The sequence below is a fragment of the Triticum aestivum genome, chromosome 3B, assembly GCF_018294505.1.
Source record: "Triticum aestivum cultivar Chinese Spring chromosome 3B, IWGSC CS RefSeq v2.1, whole genome shotgun sequence".
Taxonomy (NCBI): domain Eukaryota; kingdom Viridiplantae; phylum Streptophyta; class Magnoliopsida; order Poales; family Poaceae; genus Triticum; species Triticum aestivum.
In genome coordinates, this window is record NC_057801.1 from 38,994,969 (window position 1) to 39,014,821 (window position 19,853).

General features: G+C 47.2%; 1 protein-coding gene across 1 annotated transcript; it reads left to right on the plus strand.

Moving 5' to 3' along the window:
- Positions 1–7,727: 7,727 nt before the first annotated feature.
- Positions 7,728–19,475, plus strand: LOC123068447 (LEAF RUST 10 DISEASE-RESISTANCE LOCUS RECEPTOR-LIKE PROTEIN KINASE-like 2.5). The gene is made up of 4 exons (XM_044491031.1): positions 7,728–8,601; positions 17,798–17,833; positions 18,044–19,109; positions 19,196–19,475. The coding sequence occupies exons 1-4, from the start codon at positions 7,872–7,874 to the stop codon at positions 19,299–19,301; spliced, it is 1,938 nt and encodes a 645-aa protein (XP_044346966.1). The 5' UTR covers positions 7,728–7,871; the 3' UTR covers positions 19,302–19,475.
- The last annotated feature ends 378 nt before the right edge of the window (positions 19,476–19,853 follow it).

Below are 19,853 nucleotides of genomic sequence, written 5' to 3' on the forward strand. Positions count from 1 at the left end.
TGATGATAGTTGATTTGATTCTGCTGAAAAACAGAAACTTTGCGCTCACGATAAAAAACTAAATAAATCACAGAAACGTGCTTTTGCATTGATTCTTTTTGCTGCTGATCAATAAACAAATTTTCCAGGACTTCCTACTTTGGTACGATTTTTAGAGTTCCAGGAGTTTGCGTTAGTTACAGATTTCTACAGACTGTTCTGTTTTTGACAGATTCTGTTTTTCGTGTGTTGTTTGCTTATTTTGATGCATCTATGGCTAGTATTAAGTGGTATGAACCATAGAGAACTTAAAATACAGTAGTTTTAACACCAAAAATAAATAAAGAATGAGTTCATTACAGTACCTTATGTGGTGGTTTTGTTTTCTTTCACTAACGGAGCTTATAAGATTTCCTGTTGAGTTTTGTGTTGTGAAGTTTTCAAAATTTGGGTAAAGCTTTGATGGACTATAGAATAAAGAGTGGCAAGAGCCTAAGCTTGGGGATGCCCAAGGCACCCCAAGATATTGAAAAATAGCCAAAAGCCTAAGCTTGGGGATGCCCCGGGAAGGCATCCCCTCTTTCATCTTCGTTCATTGGTAACTTTACTTGGAGCTATATTTTTATTTGCCACATGATATGTGTTTTGCTTGGAGTGTCGTGTATGATATTAGTCTTTTATTTTTAGTTTACCACAATCATCCTTGCTGTACACACCTTTTGGGAGAAGCCCACTTGATTGAATTTATTAGAATATGCTATGTGCTTCACTTATATCTTTTGAGCTAGATAGTTTTTGCTCTAGTGCTTCACTTATATCTTTTAGAGCACGGCGGTGGCTTAATTTTGTGGAAATTGCTAGTATATCATGCTTCACTTATATTATTTTGAGAGTCTTTTAGAACAGCATGGTATTTGCTATGGTTATAAATTGTTCCTAGAATGGTAGGCATCCAAGTTGGGTATAATAAAAACTATCATAGGAAGTGAATTGGATGCTATGATCAATTTGATACTTGATAATCCTTTTGAGATATGGAGGTAGTGATATTAAAGTCATGCTAGTTGGGTGATTATGAATTTAAATAATGCTTGTGTTGAAGTTAGCAAGTCCCGTAGCATGCACGTATGGTTAAAGTTGTGTAACAAATTTGAAACATGGAGTGTACCTGGCTTGTGCATCCTTATGAGTGGCGGTCGGGGATGAGCGATGGTCTTTTCCTACCAATCTATCCCTCTAGGAGCATGCGCGTAGTGCTTGATTTTTGATGACTTCTAAATTTTTGCAATAAGTATATGAGTTCTTTCGACTAATGTTGAGTACATGGATTATATGCACTTTTACCTTTCCACCATTGCTAGCCTCTTCGGTACCGTGCATTGCCCTTTCCCACCTTGAGAGTTAGTGCAAACTTCGCCGGTGCATCCAAACCCCATGATATGATACGCTCTATCACACTTAAACCTCCTTATATCTTCCTCAAAACAGCCACCATACCTATCTATTATGGCATTTTCATAGCCATTTCGAGATATATTGCCATGCAACTTTCCACCGTTCCGTTCATCATCATCATGACATACTTTACTTTTGTCATATTGCCATTGCATGATCATGTAGTTGACATCGTATTTGTGGCAAAGCCACCATGCATAATTTTTCATACATGTCACTCTTGATTCATTGCACCATCCCGGTACACCACCGGAGGCATTCATATAGAGTCATATCTTGTTCTAGTTTCGAGTTGTAATTCATATGTTGTAATCAATGAAAGTGTGATGATCATCCTTATTAGAGCATTGCCCAAAAAGAAAAGAAAAAGAAAGGCCAAAAGGAAAAAAAAGAAAGGCCAAAGAAAAAAGAAAAAAAAGAAAAAAAAAGAAAATAAATAAAAGGGGCAATGTTACTATCTCTTTTTCCACACTTGTGCTTCAAAGTAGCACCATGTTCTTCATATAGCGAGTCTCATATCTTGTGCTTCAAAGTAGCACCATGTTTTTCATATAGTGAGTCTCATATGTTGTCACTTTCATATACTAGTGGGAATTTTTCATTATAGAACTTGGCTTGTATATTCCTACGATGGGCTTCCTCAAATGCCCTAGGTCTTCGTGAGCAATCAAGTTGGATGCACACCCACTAGTTTTCTTTTGTTGAGCATTCATTTATAGCTCTAGTGCATCCGTTGCATGGCAATCCCTACAACTCATGTTGACATTAATTTATGGGCATCTCCATAGCCCGTTGATTATCCTCGTCAATGTGAGACTTTCTCCTTTTTGTCATCTCCACACAATCCCCATCATCATATTTTATTCCACCCATAGTGCTATATCCATGGCTGGCGCTCATGTATTGCGTGAAGGTTGAAAAAGTTTGAGATTATTTAAGTACGAAACAATTGCTTGGCTTGTCATCGAGGGTGTAGAATTTGGGAACATCTTTGTGTGACGAAAATGAAGCATAGCCTAACTATATGATTTTGTAGGGATGACCTTTCTTTAGCCATGTTATTTTGAGAAGACATGATTGCTTTGATCAGTATGCTTGAAGTATTACTATTTCTTTTATCAATATGAACTTTTATTTTGAATCATTTGGATCTGAACATTCATGCCACAATAAAGAAAATTACATTGAGAATTATGCTAGGTAGCATTCCACATCAAAAATCATGTTTTTATCATTTACCTACTCGAGGATGAGCAGGCATTAAGCTTGGGGATGCTTGATACGTCTCCAACGTATCTATAATTTTTGATTGTTCCATGCTATTATATTACCCCTTTTGGATGTTTATGGGCTCTATTTTATACATTTATATCATTTTTGGGACTAACCTACTAACCGGAGGCCCAGCTCGTATTGTTTTTTTTTTGCCTATTTCAGTATTTCGAAGAAAAAGAATATCAAACGGAGTCCAAACGGAATGAAACCTTCGGGAGCGTGATTTTGGAAACGAATGTGATCCAGATGACTTGGAATGGAAGTCAAGAAGCAATCGAGGCGGCCAGGAGATAGGAGGGTGCACCCACCCCTCCTGGGCGCGCCCCCTGTCTCCTGGGCCCCACGAGCGGCCACCGACGTACTTCTTCCTCCTATATATACCTACGTACCCCGAAAACATCCAGGGAGCCACTGAAACACAATTTCCACTGCTGTAACCTTTTGTATCCGCGAGATCCCATCTTGGAGCCTTCGCCGACGCTTCGTCGGAGGGGGAATCGACCACGGAGGGCTTCTACATCAACACCATAGCCCCTACGATAAGTTGTGAGTAGTTTACCACACACCTTCGGGTCCATAGTTATTAGCTAGATGTCTTCTTCTCTCTTTTTGGATCTCAATAGCATGTTCTCCCCCTCTCTTGTGGAGATCTATTCGATGTAAACTCTTTTTGCGGTGTGTTTGTCGAGATCCAATGAATTGTGGGTTTATGATCAAGTTATGAGAAATATTTGAATCTTCTCTGAATTCTTTTATGTATGATTGGGTTATCTTTGCAAGTCTCTTCGAATTATCAGTTTGGTTTGGCCTACTAGATTGATCTTTCTTGCCATGGGAGAAGTGCTTAGCTTTGGGTTCAATCTTGCGGTGTCCTTACCCAGTGACAGAAAGGGTTGCAAGGCACGTATTTTATTGTTGCCATCAAGGATAAAAATATGGGGTTTATATCATATTGCTTGAGTTTATCCCTCTACATCATGTCATCTTTCTTAATGCGTTACTCTGTTCTTATGAACTTAATACTCTAGATGCATGCTGGATAGCAGTCGATATGTGGAGTAATAGTAGTAGATGCAGGCACGAGTCGGTCTACTTTTCGCGGATGTGATGCCTATATACATGATCATGCCTAGATAATCTCATAATTATTCGCTTTTCTATCGATTGCTCGACAATAATTTGTTCACCCACCATAATACTTATGCTATCTTGGGAGAAGCCTCTAAACCTATGGCCCCCTGGGTCTATCTTTTATCATATAAGCTTTCAATCTTCTTGTCATTCTTCTTTAAGTTCTTGTGCTGCACAGCCTTGTTCTTCCCATCAAACTTGCCCTTGTTCTTGAACTTGTGGGCTGGAAGTTCTACTTCTGAACCAGATTAGCACTAGATCCTCCCTCAATACGTCGAGCACGTGTGTCCTTTGCTCTCGCCTTTTCTTCCACATCAAGAGTACCAATGAGATCCGGAACAGAAAACTCTTGTCTCTTATGCTTCAGTAAGATAGCAAAGTTCCTCCATGAAGCAGGAAGCTTAGTGATGATACCTCCGGCAACAAACTTGTCTGGTAGAATACAATTGGAGTGCTTAATTTCTCTAGCAAATGGTTGTATCTCATGAGCTTGCTCAACCATGGAGCGCTCTTCAGTCATCCTTTAATCATAAAATTGCTCCATGATGTACAGCTCAGTGCCAGCATCCGAGACCCCAAACTTGGCCTCGAGTGCGTCCCGCAAATCTTTTCCATTGTCAATTGACGCATACGCATCAACTATGTTCTCACCAAGAACACTCAAGAGAGCAGCCTTAAACAGAGTATCCATTTTCTGAAAAGCTTTTCCTGTTGGGCATCATGCTCCCCTTCAGGTTTGCCAAGAGTGGCGTCATAGCAACTCATGGTTTGAAACCATAAGACTGCTCTCATGCGCGACCTCTTATAGTGGATACCCTCAAATATAGGAGGTCTCATGGAAGCAACAAAACCACTTGGTGTAAATTGCCTATAATTAGGTTTTTGGACTGTTGGAAATATGAGCAATTTACCGTATGATTTTGTTAATAGAAATACTAGATAAGGCACGACTAGTATAGCAGTGGTAAAACAAGTCAGGCGATTTGACAAAGAGAAGGTAAACAACATCTTCATATATGAACTGTAACTAAACACATCTAGAGCAGACAGTATAGCAAGTTGCATATATGAAACAGAGTCTAACATATCTAGGGCAAACATTAGAACAAGGAAATGTAGCAGGGCCTCTAATAGAAAGAGGAAGAACACATACGGGACAGCAGCAACAGAAACGCTAGACTTGGGGTCGGTGTCCTTGCCAGCCATGTCGTCGAGGAGGTTGTCGACGTCGGCGAAGAAGTCGTCGTCGGGGAAGTAGTCGTCGGAGTCCGGGGCATCCGTGATGAAAAAGTTAGTAGTCGCGCGAAGCGCTTCCCAAAGAGGTGTGGTTTCGGAGGCCTACTGCCCCGACCTGCAGTGCACGCGGCAAGCCGAGATGGGGAAAAAACGTAGCAGTGCTCATGAACTTGTGGCGAGAGGAAGAAGAAGTTCTGGTACGTCTCTCTGAGAGGAGCGACCTCCCTTTTATAGGCGCAAGAGAAGGAGGCGAGAGGCTGCGTCGGGAGCTGAAGAGAACGAGGGAGACGAAACGAATAGGCAGCAGGCGAAGAGGTGCGCCATTCGTATTCAATCTCCACTATAGCAAAAACGTTTCAGCTTCCGCGTGACCTTTTGTATACCCGTCGTGCGTGGCAAAAATTTAGACATCGGCTCATTCCCGCAACCCGCAGCATTGCCATGCCATGCCATGCCGAGGCGTGGCGGAGGAGGAGCGCGTGTGGATATATCTCTTGTTCTCATCTTCATATATGTGGAGAAAGACCCTCCTTTATAAAGAGGTCCAACTCTTTCTAAACTAGCAATGTGAGACTAAAGTTTAATTTCACCTCTTGCTTTGTATGAATGGGTTGCGTGGGTCTTTAGGATTTATTAGGAATTTCTGAAATTATTATTGGGCTAGGCCTAAAATAGACAAGATTCCAGCGGATCATAGTTCAATAATTATTGCGACAAGAATCAGGTGGGACTTTTGACTTGGTCATACTACTCGGCTGGGGGATGAGCCAAGCAAGATGCACCTTCCCGTAGGCCCACGGCAACACAGGACTAGGAAGTGGTATACTCTTCAGGTCGTTGGTTTCCACTTTCCAGGCCCCCGCTTTACTGCACTTGTTTGCCGTCTCCAATCCACGATACAATGATCCCGCTCTTGTGTCTGATCTTCGCTTCCTTTCTGAGGCTGGTGCCGCCGGCCGGCGCAGCCTGCTCGCCCAAGAGATGTGGCGACCTGAACATCACCTACCCGTTCTGGCTGGAGGACGCAGGGCGGCCGCCGTGCGGCTCCCCGTCCTTCCAGCTCAACTGCAACGGAAGCCAAGCGCTCCTCAGTCGCTCCAGCTTTGGGGCCTACCGGGTCGTTCAAGTCTTCCCCGAGAACTCCTCCTTCATCGCCGTAGACAAGAACCTCCCGCTCGACGACGGCTGCCCCAGGTATTGGTTCAACATCTCCGTGGGTCTCGGGCTGAGTCCGTTCATCATCAGCAAGAAGAACAGGGAGCTGCTCGTCCTTGACAAGTGCAGCACGCCGGTGACGCCACTGGGATTCAACCGCACGCGTTGCGCCGACAAGTCCTTCTACCGCCTTGGCGAGGAGTATGGCAGCCACCACGAACTGGCCGGTCTCCCGCCGGCCTGCCGTCTCTCGGTCATGCCGGTTCTTGGTTTTCCGGACGGCGACAGTTACGTCTCGAGCATGAGACAGGGGTTCCTGCTTGAGTGGACGGTACCGTCAGACGAGTGCCCCAAGTGCGAGGCAAGCGGTGGGCAGTGCAGGTATGCCAGCGACGGCACCGGGTTTTCCTGCAACTGCGACGACGGCCTGCGCCCCGACGAGTGCGGTGAGTCCAGAAAATTAGCTAGCCCTGCTCTCCATTTATATCTTTAAAAATGTTTATATACATACAGTACTTTTGCATAATATACATTGTGGTTTCTGATATATGGAAATCGGAGAGGCCACTCTCATTTTTTTTTAAAAAGTACTCTTGCATAATTCCGAAAAACAAAGATCAGAAAATGAACTCTACACATGGAAATTTCTGAAGCCATGTCTTACGTGCTGCTAGGGGTGCAAGCAGGCATGCATCCCGCATAACTGGGAAATTAGTTCAAACTAAGCTAAATCCCAGCTAGAAAACTATAACTAACACGATTGATTTTGACTGTGGAGCGGGGCGGATTGGGCACCGTGAGGCCAATGGGGGAACTTCGTGGAAGATGCGCTTGGCCAAATTTCTAGTCAAATGTTGCGGCCTATAGTACCCCACTCGCTTGCCGTCCACATATATTATATCACATGATTCATGCTTGGAAAACGGTATTATCTCTCTTATCCGTGTAGTCTCTACCTTCCTACAGCCCATGTCTACCGAATCCAGCTACCTCCCTTCATTCTTTCCAAATCTTCTGCTCCGATGCCTCCCAGCTGCTGCTGCATGGTTCGTGGTCTTCGTGGGGATGTGCTGGCTGTCCAGCAACTATTCTGCATGATCAGCCACGTGAAGAACTTTTATTTAGGTGGCGTGTATGATTCTTCATAAGGGTTATGCAATAGGACTTTGGGTTGCACATGATTCTTCGAAAGAGTTATGGAATAGGACGCTTGCTCCATCCTGAACACACTGGAACAATGCACCAACAACAATTTGATGTTGACTTTCTACAGTGGGTGTGGAAAAGTAATAGCGTTGACCGAACCAGTCAAACTCATTGGCCGTGCGGCGGCTTCTACGGAAGGAAAATTTTCATGGCGGTTGAAATGTAATTTTTTTATAAAAATAGTAGGATGCATTTTCCCTATATATATTTAACAAGTGCTGAAACTCGATGTCTGGATTGGATTCCTGACCAAACTCATTGTCATTGTCACGAAAGGCCCTGTTTTCACACAAGTGGACTCCTCTCCTCTCCTCACCCGCTATCTCATGCATGAACCATCCCCGCTTACAAGTTAGACGTAGTCTCATTCTCTATCTTACAATACTACCACAAATAATTCATCCGTTCGCCCTCGGATTGGATCCAATATCATAATGCGCTCTCTCGCCGAGCTACTGCTCATAATACTGTTCCTGTGTCTGCTTCGCGCGCAGCCGCTGGACACGAGCTGCGCGCCGGCGGCCTGTGGCAACCTGACCATCACGTATCCGTTCTGGCTGCGCGGCCACCACGAACCTAGCTGCGGCTACCCGACCTTCGGCGTCACATGCGACGACCCCACTGGCGCCACGCCGCCCAGCCTCGGCGAGTCCTACCTCCGCCTCCTGGACATCAGCTACGGCAACCGCTCTGTCGTGGCCTTCCACAGCAGCCTCGCCGCCAACAGCAGCGACCCCTGCCGGGCGACGCGGTTCAACCTGTCCAGCAGCCTCACGCTCTCACCGCTGGCCGTCAGCGGCGCCAACTGGGAGCTCTTCTTCTCCAACAACTGCTCGCGCGCGCCGCCGCCGCCCGCGGGGGCGCTCTGGCTCAAAAATTGCTCCGGCAGGGGTACGTGGTCCGTGCACCTCAGAGGGAGGTACGAGGCTACAGCGTCGCGGCCAGCAGAGTGCAAGTACTCGGTGGTGCCGGTGCTGCCCGGGGCGGAGCTGACGGCATGGGCTGACTACGCGGGAATCGTGAGGCGCGGGTTCCTGCTGGAGTGGACGGTGCCCGGGGACTGTGCGGCGTGCACCGCGACCGGCGGCCGGTGCCGGTTCGAGGCCGGCGCCAACGCGTTCGGGTGTCTCTGCCCCGGCAGCCGCATGCACCCGGCCACGTGCGGTGAGTTGCTGGTCATGGTCCATGTACCTGCATGAGACATCCTCACATCTTGATCTTGTGCGGATTTTTTTTTTGTTACTTCTTTCACTACTGTGCATACTTAGCAACCTTATCAACAATATGATTCGACTGATTGGAAAATATGTTTCTGTTAGTAGAATACACTTACATCGCTGCCGAAATTCTGGTCGGCCGGTTGGTGGGTCATATTTTTCAGCATGGACGTTTGAGGATTTGAGGAGGTCGACTGTAGATGCTCTAAGAGGCTCGTAAGGGCTATTTTAACTCCGCTGGCAGAAAAAGAATGCGTTCAACCACTGGCCGGTGAGTGCCGTGGTGATGTCTCCTTCAGTCAAACTTCCGTGACAACGAACAAGTCTAAACAACAGGCAATCATGCATGCTTGAATGCCCCGTCTCCCGTCTGTGCTTCTTTTCAGCATCTTCTCAATTCTCATCATTATCAGCTGATGTTCTCTTCACTACACGCATCATACGCCCACCTCACTATCTGCGCCTTCGGTTAACCTCTTCAATCTTCCATTCCCATGTAACAAGATCGATCAACCGATGCATCCGTTTCGTGTCCCGGCCGCCACCACCGCTGTGCTCTGCTCAGCCACAGTACTGCTGACTGCCATGCTCGCTACCACTGCGGCACACACCCGCGGGAGTGCGGCTACCGCGCCTTCCAGGTCACGTGCGACCGCAACGGCAGCGGCATGGCCTTCCTCGAGAACTCATTCTGGATGTACCAGATCCTGGACATCTCCTATCAAAACAACTCATTCCAAGTCTCCAACGCCGAGCTCTCTGACGGGACGTGCAAGGTCATCGACCTCAAAGTAAACACCTACTCCGACATCGGCCTCGCCAGTGGCGGAGCTAGGAAAATCAAATTGGAAGGGCTAAACGTTGCTAAACCTTGTTTGGGAGGGCCAGGGCCCCTGCTGGTAACGTCAACGTCTACACTAGTATTAGGCCTAAAACAGTGACATTAGGGGGGGGCGAGGGCCCCTGCTGGTCCCCCCTGTCTCCGCTACTGGGCCTCGCGCCCTTCAGCATCAGCCCCGCCAATCAGGAGCTCTTCTTCCTCTACAACTGTACTGACCTCCCGATGATGCCTCCTAAGTGGGCGCCCGTGAACTGCGCCAACGGGTCGCTCAACAACTCGTTTGTGTTGCTCGACGGTGAGTACAAGCGCCACAACAAATGGCGCCAGTGTCAGCATTGGCGGATCTAGAACTTGACCAATGTGGGAGCAAGCAATGGCAATGATGGTTGAATTACAGAAAAATGGGTAATTGTATACACATATGCACTAGTAAAAATAAATCTGCATATTGCTTGTGGGGGTCATTGCCCCCATGACCCCCACACTAGATCCATGGTCCGCCCATGAGTGTCAAGGAACTGCACGTTGTCAATGATGCCTGTGCTGGGGTACCCGGGGGCGTCTGCGGCGGACTATCGCCAACTGATGAAGGGTGGGCTTCGTCTCGAGTACACGGCCAGCGACTGCAGAGCGTGCAGGGAGACCAATGGGCTTTGCCGCATCAATACAACCTACGATATCTTTGAGTGCCACTGCCCTGACGGCGTGTCCGACTTCATCATTTGCGGTAATTCAACTACCTCTAACGGCAGTTCAATCTCAGGTTTAAAGAATTTTGAATTTTCGTGCAAACAATTTTCACTTGGTACTGCATGTATATTCAGAAATTTTATTTGATTCAGCTAGTTAACAGGTTTGGTCCCTGAGGTTTCGTTGGCTAATTACTACTCAAGAACAAAGACTAGAATAATGATATTCGTAAATTTCTGCAAGATTCTTTGTCTGCAATTTAAATATAATGTTCCATCAAAATTTGATAGAGTTTGTCTAAATATTTCAAAATAGTTACAGAATTTATGAAATTTCGTTCATTTTGGCGAGGAGAAAAATGTTTCTCCATTTAAATTTTAAATCTATCAATTAACTCTCGCTTTCGTCTTTTGTCAAAATATTGATAAGGTTGATGAAATATCTATCTTCCGCACATTTGCTTTTTTTCTTCTCCTTTCCATGTGATTATCTAGTTGGCAGTTTACATTTCTCACCAAAATATCTCTTCTTCTTCCTTCTTCCTGTCCACCAACCATCTGGTACCCAGCTCACCAGGATTCAACGCGGTATGCGGATCCGTCTTTGAAACTTGTTACCTGTCCACTAGGGAATTTAGTCTAGTTCAGTGTTCAACCACAGTTGGGATGCTTATCATTTTTCTTCCCTCCAAAATCCTTTGTATCTGGTCAGGGTTTAGGGCTTACATGGCAACATGTGTGTGGGGACATCCATATCGTGTATTCTTTGTGGCTCTGCGGCGGGTACCATACCTTCCAGTTCACCCGCGACAGCACCGACAAGGCCTCGCTCTGGATGAGATCCTCGTCATCTCCTACCCACAGAACTCCATCCGTGTCACCAACCTCTAGCTCTCCAACAGCGTGTGCGATATCGAACTCGACGTGGACACCTCTTCTGGTATTGGCATCCGCATCAGCGCTGCCAACCAGGAGCTCTTCTTTCTCTACTACTGCCCCTGCATGTGCGACCACCTCCGCTTACATAGGAACCCACAAACCATCCCAGTTGGTCCAACACCGTTCGCTCAATAACTCATTTCTGTGGCTTGCTGCGGCGTACAAGCCATGTGACATTTGAAGGCTGATTCAGGGAACTGTATCTTTCTGATGATGCCAGTGTTGGGGTACGAGGGGGTGGCTGATGAAGTTAGGTTTCTTCTTGAGTGCATGGCCGGCGGCTGCAAAGTGGACCTGGAGAATTTGCAAGATCAATATCGCCTATGATATCTTCAAGTGCCACTGCTCCAGCAGCGTGTCTTTGTCCATCATCTATGGGCAGAGTTCACCTATGTAATAGAGACAATGAGTTTGATCATAAAAAAAGATACACCGCTTTAGTTTTTAAGTAGTCTTCGATTTTGGCGCACTAAGTTGGGGACTTACAAGAAAAATGAACACAACATGCACATACCTACTATTGGATAAGTGAGCAACTGACTTTACTGAGGGCCAAAGGCCAATACATATACATGTGTGGTAAAGTGCAGGAAACCCCTTATACAATGGGGATATAGCGAAAAGAGACTATACACATCTAACACCCCCCCCCCCTCAAACTCATGATGGATCAACAACACTGAGTTTGGAGAGAAAAAAGGTATGCTGCGCTCGAGTCTGTGCCTTCGTGAAGAAGTCAGCCAACTGTAACTCTGAGGGCACACAATGAAGAGCGAGAGTCTGATCCTGCACAGCAGCACGCACAAAGTGGGCATCCACACCGATGTGCTTGGTGAACTCATGCTTCACCGGATCACACGCAATACTGATAGCACCAGTACTGTCTGACAGTAAGGGAGTCGAGGCAGTAGCAGACACACCAAAATCCTCAAGTAACCATCGTAACCAGATCACCTCAGCCGTCAACATAGCCATGGCGTGCAACTCAGCCTCTGTACTCGAGCGAGAAACTGCAGTCTATTTCTTTGTCTTCTAGGCAATAAGGGAGCCACCAAGAAAGACACAGTAAGCAGACAGCGAGCGTCGATCAGAGCGATCACTAGCCCAGGTAGCATCAGAGTAAGCCTGGAGCTCAAGAGAACTGGAGCGAGGAAAGAAAAGACGCTGAGAGATCGTGCCACGAAGATATCGTAGAACACGGAGGAGGTGACTATAATGGACAGAGGTGGGGGCTGAGACAAACTGACTCAGGATGTGAACGGGATAGGAGATGTCAGGACGCGTGACAGCAAGGTAGACAAGGCTACCAACGAGGTGATGATAGCGAGTGGGATTAGGAAGAAGGTCACCATCAGAGGCACGAAGCTGAACGTTGAGCTCCATAGGAGTCACAACAGTGTGGTCATCACTAAGAGCAGCTTGAGCAAGAAGATCCTGAATGTATTTCTCTTAAGAGATGTAGAAGCCATCAGAGGTTGAGGAGATCTCAATCCCAAGAAAATAGCAAAGAGGACCAAGATCAGTCATGAGGAACTGGTCGTGAAGACGGGCCTTAACAAGGCAATGTAGTCAGAGTCGTCACCAGTAATGATCATGTCATCAACATAGAGAAGGAGAAGAGTTCGACCACGAGGAGACGTGTGAACAAACAACGCGGGATCATGATCACTGGGCAAAAAACCAGCGGCAGTCACCACAGAGGCGAAGCGCTCAAACCAGGCACGAGGGGCCTGTTTGAGGCCATAGAGGGAGCGGCGAAGTCGACAGACCATACCATCCGGAGCATAGTACCCCGGTGGTGGCTGCATATAAACCTCCTCACGCAACTCGCCATTGAGGAAAGTGTTCTGAACATCAAGTTGAGAGATAGACCACTGACGAACAGAAGCCACAGCAAGAAGAGTGCGGACAGTGGTCATGTGGGCCACAGGAGCGAATGTCTCATCATAATCATGCCCCTGCTCCTGCTGAAAACCACGAGCCACAAGACGAGCTTTGTAGCGTTCAAGAGAACCATCGGAGCGAGTCTTAATCTTGTAGACCCACTTGCAGGTGATGGGACGGACACCGGAAGGAAGGGGAACCAGATCCCATGTGCTAGAGCGCTCAAGAGCAGCAAGCTCTTCGGCCATCGCAAGCTGCCATTCAGGCTGAGTCATGGCAGTCTGATAGGAAGTGGGCTCAGTAATAACAGAGAGACCGTACCGATCAGGGGAGTAGCGATCAGGCGAGGGGCAAGGCCGAGCACGGAGGTTGTGAACCAGGGAAGGCGTGGGAGGAGGTGCACCAGAGGTGGAAGGCTCGTCAGAGGAGACATCCTCGGTACGAGATCGACGAGTATAATGGAGAGGAAACGGCGAGAGAGGGCGACAGACTTGAGATGATGGTGGAGAGGTGGAAGAGGAGGATGGAGAAGACGGGGTCGGTGGAGAAGAATGAGAAGAAAGGAGAGGTGCCGGAGAGTGTATAGCAGGGTGTATCAGGAAGGAGAAGGAAAGAAAGGTCGTCCACAGAGAAACTCGAGGAAGAAGAACGTGGGTAGTAGGAACGAGACTCGTCAAAAGTCACATCACGCGAGATGCGCAAGCAACGACCCACAGGATCCCAACATCAATAGCCCTTGTGCTCATCACTGTAGCCAAGGAAAACACACTCAACCGACTGAGCAGTCAGTTTTGTGCGTTCTCGGGGGGCAAGAAGAACATAGCACACGCATCCAAACATACGAAGAGCTGAGTAGTCAGGAGAGCGACCAGTGAGACACTCCATAGGAATACCACCCTGCAGAGCAGTCGATGGCTGAATTGTTGATGAGGTAGGTGGATGCTCAAACAGCCTCAGCCCAAAAATGGGGTCGAAGGGAAGCAGCAATCATCAGCGCACGAGCCGTCTCAAGCAAATGACGATGCTTTCGTTCGGCAACGCCATTCTGAGCATGAGCACCAGGACACGAGAACTGGGCAAGAGTACCCTGTTCCGCGAGAAAACCACGCAACAGCTGAGAGATAAACTCTCCAGCAGAGTCAGCACGAAAAGTACGAATGGGCGTGGCAAACTGGGTGTGAACCATGGCAGCAATTTGTATATAGGGAGAACATCGCTATGAGATTTCATGAAGTAGAGCCAGGTGTAGCGAGAGAAATCATCAATAAACAAAACATAGTAGCGATGACCACCTTTCGAATCAAAGGGAGCAGGACCCCAAACATCAAAATGAACTAAGTCAAAAGGACGCCGAGATACAAACTCACTAGTAGGATAAGGGAGCTGAGTCTGTTTGCCAAGTCTGTAACCATTACAATGTAAGGAGACATCTCTAGATACAGACCCTAAGAGGCCTTGACGAACTAAAGAAGACAAACGAGAGCCACAGATGTGACCAAGGCGATGATGCCACTGCTGGAAGGACGCGGACGAAGAGGCATCAAGAGCATGAGAGCTGGCAGAAGTGGTGGCAGCGGAAGGAACACAAAGCCAGTCAACCTCCCAAAGGCCCTCTGACTCACGGCGACGGGGGCCAGCACCAACCAAAGCCTTGGTGCGACGATCCTGAATGGAACAAGAGTCGGAATCAAGAATGACACGACAACCAGAATCAGTGAGTTGGGCAGCGGAAAAAAGATTCATGGTAAGACGAGGAACATGTGAAACACTCGGAACAGAAAAAGATGGAGTGGAAAGAACACCACGACTAGCAACAGGAAGAGATGTGCCGTCGGCAGTAAGAACATTAACAGGCGAATCAAGAGGTCGTAGAGAAGACAACGCGGAAGAATCAGAAGACATATGAAAGGAGGCTCCAGAATCCAGAACCCACGAAGATGTACCTGACTGTGTAGATGCCGATGGTGGTGAGGAAGGGATGCAGTCACAGCAGCAGCGGAAGCAGTCGATGAGGAGCCTGAGGAAGCAAGGAGACGCTTGAGGCGAACAATATCCTGGTCAGTGAGTGACGAGGTCGAGGAAGACACAGGAGTCCCACTAGAGGAGGAGGAGCGCCTCTGGTCTCGCTTCTTCTGGCGACAATTAGACTCTGGGTGACCTGACCGGGAGCAATAGCCATAGACGGTGTCACGGTGTGACGTGCCCTTCTCAGCATAAGGGTGACGGTTCACCCCCCCCCCCCCCCTGGAGGAGTAGGCAGGAGCGGCGGAGCAGTGAGGCGAGCAGACGACACAGGATCCCGGGCTGCCAATACTGACGGAACCAGAAGCAACCCAGCAGAGCGAAGGCGGGTCTCCTCAGCACGGAGCTCGGCAAGGACCTCCGAGATGGGAACACGACCACGAGCAAGCAGGTGCGCCCGTCGAGGCTCAAACTCAGACCGTAGACGAGATAGGAACTCATGAACCCTCTGAAACTCCAGATCAAACCGGGTAGTCTGACAGCAACGGCAGGTGCCACAAACAACTGTCCGGCAGCACGAAGCTCAGCAAATATCTCACGGATTGGAACACGACCACGAGCAAGCAGGTGAGCACGTCGAGGCTCAAACTCAGACCGGAGACGAGATAAGAACTCATGAACCCGTTGAAACTCGAGATCTGAACGAGTAGTCTGACAGCAGCGACATGTTCCACAAACAACTGTCCGAAGAGAGTCAAGCTGGCGCCAGATGGCAGAGCACTGTGAATAGAACTCATCAACATAAGAATCACCTTGCTGGAGTGCATGTTTCTGGCGCACCACAGATAGGTAGAGAGCATCACCAGAGGGCTGATAGCGCTGACAGAGGTAAGACCACATCGCTGTAATGGTGCCAAGTCCCATGAACTCTGAGACAAACTGAGGGAGCACACTCGCAGTGAGAACAGCAGCAGCTCGAGCATCATCATTGCACCACTGAGTGTAAGCAGACAGATCATCCCGGTACACAGAGAGAGCATCGGAATAAGCGGATACCTGCTGATCATAAGCATCAACCGCAGCATCATCCAGAGCCTTGGCAGCATCCCGGTCAGCCTGAGAAGCAGCAGCAGCAAGGACCGGCGGCACTGGTGGGATTGGGGCCACTGGCGCAACCGGGCATGGTGGACAGGGGACCTCGCCAGAGAGAACACCCCACAGAAGGAGTCCACGCATATGGATGCGCATGAAGCCCACAAACTCAGAATAGTTGGTGCCATCAAAGATCACCGAGCTCCGAGGAACCGCAACATAGCCCGAAGAGGACATGAGGAAATCACTCTGCAGCAGTTTCTCCTCTTTTTTTTTGGAAGTCAACAGATCCAGAAACTGGATCGGGATCGGGCAGGAGACCCACGACTCAAACCAGGCGCGCGAGGCAGAGGCCCCCGATTCAAGATCGGGCAGAGGGCATGCTCGCTCGATTGAGCAGAAGCAGAGCCGCCGAGCGGGGTGGCCCAGCCGGGGATTGGCCCAGACGGGGATTGGCCTGGGGCGACAGATGGCCCAGCCGGGGATCTCTTCGTGTCACGCTCGAGCAGCGCCTGGAGCGGCGGCCAATCGAGAGCGACGGGAGCGCCGGGAGCGGCGGCTTCGCACTGGCCGGACGGGAGCAACAGAACCGGAGCCGGACGGGAGCGGCGCGGCCGGACGGGAGCAGCGCGGCAGCAGGGGCTGGTGCAGCCACGACGGCCTGGATAGGAGCAGGCGGTGGCGGAGGGTGCAGCAGCCGTTGAGAGCGGCCGGAAAAATCGGCCGGAATCGAGCGGGAGTGGCCGGAGACGAGGTGGGCTAGGAAGGGGGAGCACGGAGTTGCATCGTGCGGGAGAGTGAGGCTAACCTAGCATCTGATACCATGTTGGATAAGTGATCAACTGACTTTACTGAGGGCCAAAGGCCAATATATATACATGTGTGGTAAAGTGCAGGAAACCCCTTATATAATGGGGATATAGCGAAAAGAGACTATACACATCTAACACCTACTAGCTGTAAATGCTTCCTTTTATCTCCTAGTGTGGCTGCTGTTCGGACCAGTTTACTCGGTTCTTCAGTTAGGGGGTATGATCGTTGTCTTACGGTGTTTTGTAGCAGCATTTTAAGCTCTTATGTGTAAGTTGCAGCGTTGAATATGGCGCATGGAAAAGGTTTGTGTTGAGATTGTAATATCTGATTGAACCTTTTGGGTCGATCACAAAACTATGGCTTATCAGATTCATTGAATAAATGAAATTGGGGGCAGAAGCTCCTCAGGAAATGCATGCGCGTACCTGCTATACACTATGGATACTAAAATGCCTGACTAGTGTAAACTCAACATAACGCATGCCTCCAGTCTAGTTCTGTAGCATAAACAAATATTCTTCAGTTTTTCCACACTATGGTTCATGCTGCTCGTAAATAGGATTTGCAGGAAAATTAACAGAGCACGCATGTTCCTGCTAATTTCCATGTAGATTGGAATGTACCATCCAATGCATCAGTTCATGTGATCGCTCATATTGGCTACTAAATCTACACAGGCCTACAACTTTTTATTTGTCGATCCTGTATTTGATCGACATAGCTACTCTATCAAAAGGAAGTCAGATATATAGCCCATGTTCTATTGTTCTTCACATGCAATGCATTTTTATTTTTTACTTCATGGGCACAATACTGAAGATCCATACATGATGTTATTCATTTTCTTTTGAAAAACAACCAATGCAGTACTGTTGGATAACATTGCTTTTACTCATAAATGTTATATATGTGTTATATTCCAGGTAGCAAGGGGACTAGCAAGAAGATTATTCTAATAGGTATGCTCACACTTTTGCCATTTTCTCATGTGTAATGAATTAAATATTAGTACTTCACTAGCTGTGATTTCTATGTTGAAATACTACCTTAAAAATCTATCATCTATGTAATCATTGAAAATTGATTCTGGAATTAAAACTTGAAAACAAGCAACTCTTACTTGAGAAATTTAAACTATTGATGGTCTTAGAAATCTGCTTCAATCTCAGCTGTGACATCAGCTGCTGGAGCCTTGCTCTTTACATGTATTTATGTCCTGGTATGGCGCAAAAAAGGTAAAAGACTAAGGTTTCTCCTTTGCAAGAAGACTAGCAGCAACACGGAAAAGAATTATGAGGCCATGATAGTATCGTACGGATCCCTAGCTCCAAAAAGATACATGTATTCAGAGGTAATGAAGATAACATCTTCTCGCAGCGATCAGCTTGGAAAAGGAGGTTATGGTGTTGTTTTCAAAGGAAGACTGCATGATGGTCGTCTGGTCGCAGTAAAATTCTTGCATGACTGCAAAGGAAATGGGGACGAGTTTGTTAATGAAGTTATGAGCATTGGCAGGACCTCTCATGTTAATGTTGTTAGTTTATATGGGTTTTGTTTGGAGGGATCAAAGCGAGCTCTTATATATGAGTACATGCCCAACGGTTCCTTGGATAAGTACATTTATTCAGAGCACCCCAAAGAAATTTTAGGATGGGAGAGGCTTTATGGGATAGCAATAGGGATTGCTTGTGGCCTCGAATACTTGCACCATAGTTGTAATACACGTATCGTCCATTTCGATATCAAGCCCCAAAATATCCTTCTAGACAAAGATTTTAGACCAAAGATTGCTGATTTTGGTCTAGCTAAATTGTGTCATACAAAAGAGAGCAAGGTTTCAATGATTGGTACTAGAGGAACAATTGGATTCATCGCCCCAGAAGTTCACTCGCGAACCTTTGGAGTGGTTTCAACAAAATCGGATGTTTATAGTTATGGAATGATGCTTCTGGAGATGGTTGGAGGTAGGAGAAACGTAAAATCAATTGTTGCAAAATCCAGCGAAAAATATTTTCCAGATTGGATTTATGACCACTTTGCGCAAGATGATGGACTACAAGCATGTGAAGTCACATCAGAAATTGAGGAAATCGCAAGAAAGATGACCTTAATTGGCTTGTGGTGCGTACAAATATTGCCTGCATATCGCCCTACCATAACAAAAGTTCTAGAAATGTTCGAGAGAAGCTCAGATGACATGGACAAGCCACCGAAGCAAAACTTCTCTGGATTGCTGTAAGATATTTCTCCCTTTATTTTTCTGTGCAACTATTATTATAATAAAATAATAACTTGACCTATGCACTTATCTCTCATTGCAGTGAAAGTTCAGCTCACAATATGGATGTACAAAGTTCAAGCTCTACCAGATCTGAGGAGATCAGCCTTGTGAATTCAAAAAACCTACAAAAATCGCCAACTCTTTGATAGATAGACCGTCTGAATTAAAGAACCTACATTCATTTCAACCCTGTGAGATGGTGGCCATGTACTAGAGTACATTCAGAAATTGAACAGGCGCAGTGAAATTCGGCATTGTAGTAGAACATATTCCATGTATGTATGACCTAGAGTCAAGAGCATCCAAATGCCAGCGTCCTAAGTTACGGACCACAGAAGGAATAACATACATTCTAATTAGTGTTGTGTTCCAACTGGTAAAAGGCATAGGAGGCAGACAGCTACCAAAGGACTTCTTGACTGTCAATTTCCCCCAAAACTAAAATTTCAGATTCCGAATGCATATCAGTCTAAACTTGTGACGTCATATGCCAATTCGTGGCAAGCAGAATAATCATGGAAGTGGAAGCGGAAGGCGCATACATACTTGATCCTCTCCTTAGATTGTATCCACTCAATCAAGTAGTGCCATGCTTTTCCTTGACATGCCCACAACTTTGTCGGCGACCACCGCACAACTCCGCGCACATATTACTCTCCCTCCGCTGGTTTGCCCCGCTTCTCAAACAGATTAAATAA

Bases quoted from the DNA above. Each gene is read 5' to 3' on its own strand.
- LOC123068447 (XM_044491031.1), top strand. From the start codon at position 7,872: ATGCGCTCTCTCGCCGAGCTACTGCTCATAATACTGTTCCTGTGTCTG. The intron at 8,602-17,797 runs GTGAGTTGCTGG...GTTATATTCCAG, and splicing joins CATGCACCCGGCCACGTGCG to GTAGCAAGGGGACTAGCAAG. The intron at 19,110-19,195 runs GTAAGATATTTC...CTCTCATTGCAG, and splicing joins CAAAACTTCTCTGGATTGCT to TGAAAGTTCAGCTCACAATA.